This window comes from Miscanthus floridulus, chromosome 12 (genome assembly GCF_019320115.1).
Source record: "Miscanthus floridulus cultivar M001 chromosome 12, ASM1932011v1, whole genome shotgun sequence".
NCBI lineage: Eukaryota > Viridiplantae > Streptophyta > Magnoliopsida > Poales > Poaceae > Miscanthus > Miscanthus floridulus.
In genome coordinates this window covers 78,316,121-78,321,576 of record NC_089591.1, presented here as the reverse complement: position 1 = coordinate 78,321,576, position 5,456 = coordinate 78,316,121, and the positions used below count along the sequence as shown (strand labels likewise).

General features: G+C 47.2%; 1 protein-coding gene across 1 annotated transcript; it reads right to left on the bottom strand.

Annotated features, from left to right (window-relative positions):
- Positions 1 to 1,811: 1,811 nt before the first annotated feature.
- LOC136496201 (rust resistance kinase Lr10-like) lies at positions 1,812 to 3,198 on the bottom strand. Its single transcript, XM_066491883.1, has one exon. The coding sequence runs from the start codon at positions 3,126 to 3,128 to the stop codon at positions 1,812 to 1,814; it is 1,317 nt and encodes a 438-aa protein (XP_066347980.1). The 5' UTR covers positions 3,129 to 3,198.
- Between the last annotated feature and the right edge of the window lie 2,258 nt (positions 3,199 to 5,456).

Genomic DNA, 5,456 nt, shown 5'->3' with positions numbered 1-5,456 from the left:
TAGTCTTGTTGAGTACTTTTGTACTCAGGGTTTGTTAACCCTTGTTGCAGTAGAGTCGCATGCGCAGGCTTGTTTTGGTCCCTGCTGCATGTCTGTGTTTGAAGTCAATGACGATGAGAAGTGATGAATGGCCTTTGGACAAGGCACTAGTTTGTATGATAAATAATGTTAATGTAATATTATCCCGCTACTATGGTTGTATGACACTTATGGTATTGTAAGTTTGAAAACAACTGGTTTGTAAACTATGTTATCTTAAGACTTTCGCTATCTTTTACTCTGATGTATATATTGAATAAACTGTTGTAATCCGCAATGTCTGTGATTGGGATCCTGTTCGAAAAGAGAATCGTGGATGATTTGGGTTTCCCGAAGACACCTGACAGACCTGTTGAGTTGTTGGGAACTCATGTACGCTATCCGAGGTCTGTCAAGACAACGATAGGTGCACGTGGGCCCGATTTCTTAGGAGGTTCTGCCACAGGTGCAGGCAGCTTCAAATCCAAGCGGATAGGACGTGCTACTGGGACGAGGCGAGTCGTCTGGACGTGTGGGCGTTGTGACAGGGCGGGTGTGCATGTGGGGCGGGAATAAAAATTAGCATCAGCGCACGGGGGTAGGCTGCACGTGCGTCCTGTCCGGACGTCCGGGCGCTAGCATAGCCCGTTGGGGGTGGTTTAGGGGACTTCGGATATTAGTGCATACCTAATTCATACGAAGCTAGGTACGCCTCGTTGGAGTCTCACTCCGAGTTGGCCGCCCGCCGTGGCGCCGCCGTTGAGTTGGGTGATCATGTCGCAGTTGCTGTGTTGTGTTCGAGATTTGTGATTTGATTCCGAGATGAGAAATCGCAGTCGCAGAGTCAGGCAAACAAATCACGAACGCCAATCTGCTAGTCTGTCATGGGACTTAACGAGCCAACCATGCCATATACTAATACAGCTACAGCTACGTCCTGAGTGTATACCTGAGATGGGGCCCCCATGGGATTGGGGGCCAGGGCGGCCGCCCCGCTTGCCTGCCCTCAGGGCCGGCTGTGCTACAGGGACAGAGGATGTGAGCGCAGGGTGCTTGGCGGGAGGAGTCTTCGAGGTCGACGGCGGCGGCACCACCTCTCCGAGCACCAGTGTCGGTGTCGACGGCCCGGCATATTTGCACGCAGATCCCTAGGTTGGATTGTGAGTTTGCGACTAATAATCACGATCTGAACATTTTCAGATGCACACTCTGTCTTTCACCCGTCCATTTGATCATCCTACTAGCAGGTGCTGCTGTCTGCTAGTGGATTTAATCTTCAGAAATTTAGAAATATTGATCAGATTCTGTAGTTTATAGATGTTTTGTGTTTGAGCTCAATAGAGACTTAAATGCTACGAGACATTCTAGGGCCTTGTTTAGATTGCAAATTTTTGCAATCTGAACACTGTAGCACGTTTCGTTTGTATTTGACAAACTTTGTCCGATCATGGACTAACTAGGCTCAAAAGATTCGTCTCGTGATTTACAACCAAACTGTGCAATTAGTTTTTTTTTACCTACATTTAATGCTCCATGCATGCGTCCAAAAATTGATGTGATGGAGAGAGAGTGAAAAAACTTGAATTTGGAGGTGATCTAAACAAGGCCTAGATTTTGTTTTCTGCATTATACCTACTTGTTATGTGAACACTCTGTTATGTGCCTCTGAACAGGTTTAATGTGTTTCCTCTCTGAAATAGACTTGTTTGTATGTATCTATATCTTCTGTAACATAGTTAATTGGTCCAAAACTTAGAGTCTACTAGGTGCATGATAAATGATTAAATGTCATTCTATAATTTTGAAATTACAAACGTGTTGAATTGCAAGTAAGCACTATTCAACCAACTGATGATACCAATGCACTCGACAAAGAAAACGAAAATGAACACGCGTTCTCTGGCCTGATTATTAACAGCACTCCTCGTGCCTCGAAATTCTTTGGACGAATTGCTGGAGGCGGCAGCGCTATCACCGTCGCCGCTGCTGGAGCTGGAGATCATGTGCAGGCTCGCCATGTACGTGAATGGATTCACAGGCCGTGCAATATCCTCCTCGCCTTCCAGCATCCTGACCACGCTGCGCATGGACGGCCTCGCCTCCGGCTGGTACTGCACGCACCACAGCGCCACCTTGCACATCCTCTCCGCCTTGTCCCTGTCCTCGGCATGGATCCCCGACGCCGCCATGACGTCGTCGAACTTCCCCTGGTCGAACCTCTGCCACACCCACTTGGGGTACCACTCCTGGCTCACAGCGGGGTGCTGCAGCTCCAGGTTGCGCCGCCTTCCGAGGATCTCGAACATCAGCATGCCGAAGCTGTAGACGTCGCACTTGTGCGTCACCGGCAGCGGCAGCCACAGCTCCGGCGCGGCGTACCCGGGCGTGCCCCGCGCGCCGGTCATCGTCAGGTGCGTGTTGTCGCGGTTGCAGAGCCTGGCGAGGCCGAAGTCGGCCACCTTCGGTGTGTAGTCCAAGGTGAGCAGCACGTTGCCGGGCTTGATGTCGTAGTGGATGATCCGGTGCTGGCACTCCTCGTGCAGGTACCTCACCCCGCGCGCCGTGCCCACGACGATGCCATACAGCGCGTCGAAGCCGAGCGCGTCGCCCAGGTCCGTGTCCCGCCACTGCTCGTGCTCGAAGAGCACGCGGTCGAGCGAGCCTTTCTCGAGGTACTCGTACACCAGCGCCTTGGTGGTGGCATCGAAGCAGAAGCCGTAGAGGCGGACGAGGTTGATGTGGTAGGTGCGCCCCGCGGTGCCGACCTCCGCCATGAATTGCTCCTCGGCGCGCCGGTCCAGCGTGCTGTTGAGGATCTTGACGGCCACCTGCACGCCGTTCGGGAACGCGCCGCGGTACACCACGCCGAAGCCGCCGGACCCGAGCCGCTCTGCGTAGTTCCGGGTGAACTCGCGGAGGTTCTCCGGCGTGAACCGCGCGGGCTTCTCCCGCAGTATGTCGTCCAGGAACCGGTTCACGGCTCCCATCTCCACGACATGGTTAGCAATAGCGTAAGGCGGTGTCGGCGAGCCGTTCGCCGCCGGCTGGATTATTGGCGCGCCTGCCGCTGCCTGCTGCATCTCCATGGCCTGCAGCCGCGCGCGCTCCATCTGCCATTCTCGTGTCACCTCGATCCATCTGGTGACAAATTTCAGGGCCACGATGATGACAATGCCACTAATTATGATCCCAGCTGCATCGTCAGGATTGAAGAGGCTAAAGTTGAGTACGGGTATCACAAATTTCAAGAATTGGAGACAGAGCTGGTAACGCATGTGGCCTACCTAAAGCGAGATTGTTCATCAAGTTGCTGTGATACTTTCTGCTTTATTCCTTTCGAGACAGAGAAAAAAAAAAGGTTTCTGCTTGATTGCCAACTACTACCTGCAATGGAAAACAAAACCCACCCGTAGGCTTACCTCTCTGGTGTTTGCGCTTGATCTTGATCAGAAATGTAGTTTGGACTGCAGACATGTCCAGTTCACCATGATATTCCCTTGCCGAATTGAAAAACCTTGCACGTCGTAGTCGAAGTGTGAACCGGTTTCTTGCTTGGTCCGTACTCTTACCTATAAGCTATAACCAGATAACAATTATGTAAGAGCAAAGACGTACTGTTTTGATGTTCTGTATCATGAGTAAGCGTTTACCATCCAATCGACTAGAGAGCAGTTGGTGAGGCCCAAGTACATAGAGAAGTCATCGTATTTGACTACTACGTAGGAAAATGGTGAACGTGGAGTTGTCATACATTAGCCCTCTTTTTTTTTTATGACTCGAGGAACCTCCCCCATTTCCATTGATTGCAACGGAAATACAGAAAATGAGAGTGTATCAGAAGAAAACAAAAGACAATCCAGAGCTCTTACACGCTTACTTCCTACACCAAAAGCCTATGCCAGGCAACCAAAGATGAGCGACATAGAACTTAGAAAGTATAGACAGCTTTTCATCCTGGGCGTTACATTCTAGAAGGTGTGACCATCTTACATGAAACAATTCATGAATTGCATAGGAAGAAACTTAATGGGGTAATTTTTAAGGTGGACTTCGAGAAAGCATATAATGAAGTCAAGTGTTTATTCCTTCAACAAACACTAAGATTGAAAGGATTCTCATCTTTATGGTGTCAATGGGTCCAACAATTTGTTTCTGGGGCCAGTGTTGCAGTGAAAGTGAACAATGATGTGGGACGTTACTTCCAGATAAAAAAGGTCTTCGTCAAGGGGAAACCCCTTTCACCTATTCTTTTTAATCTAGTTGCTGATATGTTAGCTATATTCATAACTAGAGCAAAAGAAGATGGTCAAATTCAAGGCTTGCCCACATTTGGTAGATGGAGGCCTCTCGATTTTGCAATATGCTGATGACACTTTACTATTCATGGAGCATGTTGGAGCAAGCAAAGAATATGGAAATCATTTTATGTGCTTTTGAGCAACTGTCAGGTTTAAAAATTAACTTCACAAGAGTGAATTGTTTTGCTATGGGGAGGCAAAGGATCATATAGAACAATATTCACAAATCTGTGAAATTGATCTCTTTCCTTTTCAATACATGGGCATTCCAACGAATCACAAAAAACTCAATAAAGATTGGAAGGTAGTTGAAGACCATTTCCAGACAAAATTGAGTAGCTGGAAAGGAAAGTTTTTTGCCCTATGGTGGATGACTAGTCTTAATTAACTCAGTTCTAAGTAGCCTTGCTATGTTTATGATGTCTTTCTTTGAAGTACCAAAAGGCATTCTTAAGAAACTAGACTTCTATAGGTCTGCCTTCTTTTGGCAAGGCGATTGCCATAAGAAAAAATATAGGCTGACGAAATGGGAAATTCTTTGTTTACCAAAGGATCAAGGTGGCCTAGGAATCTTGAATCTTGAAACCAGAATGTTTGCTTACTTAGTAAATGGCTATATAAGTTAATTAATGAAGATGGGGTTTGGCAAGAGCTTCTTAGGAAGAAGTACCTGAAAAACAAATCCATTAGTGAAGTTAAGTGGAAACCAGGAGACTCACATTTTTTTGTCAGGCCTTATGAAGGTCAAAGATCGTTTCCATCATCTATCCACTTTTAACCTTCGTAATGGCACACAGATTAGCTTCTGGGAGGATAGATGGTTTAGAAACTCCACCCACTCTCAAAGAACAATACCCATCTCTATACAACATTTGTAGAAAGAAACACATTTCAGTAGCTAGTGTTTTCAACTCTACACCCCTTAATATCTCTTTTAGAAGAGCATTAGTTGGGGAAAATCTACTTAAATGGAATGAGCTAGTTATGAGGATTGCATTTGTGCAATTGGATGACCAACGAGATTCCATTAAGTGGAGCGTTTCAAAACTAGGATCTTTCACCGTACAATCAATGTATAAGCATCTTGTGAACCAACTTGCCTTGCCTCTAACAAAATCAATATGGAAGTTGAAAATACTC

Coding starts and splice junctions, on each gene's coding strand:
- LOC136496201 (XM_066491883.1), bottom strand. CDS start 3,128: ATGGAGCGCGCGCGGCTGCAGGCCATGGAGATGCAGCAGGCAGCGGCA.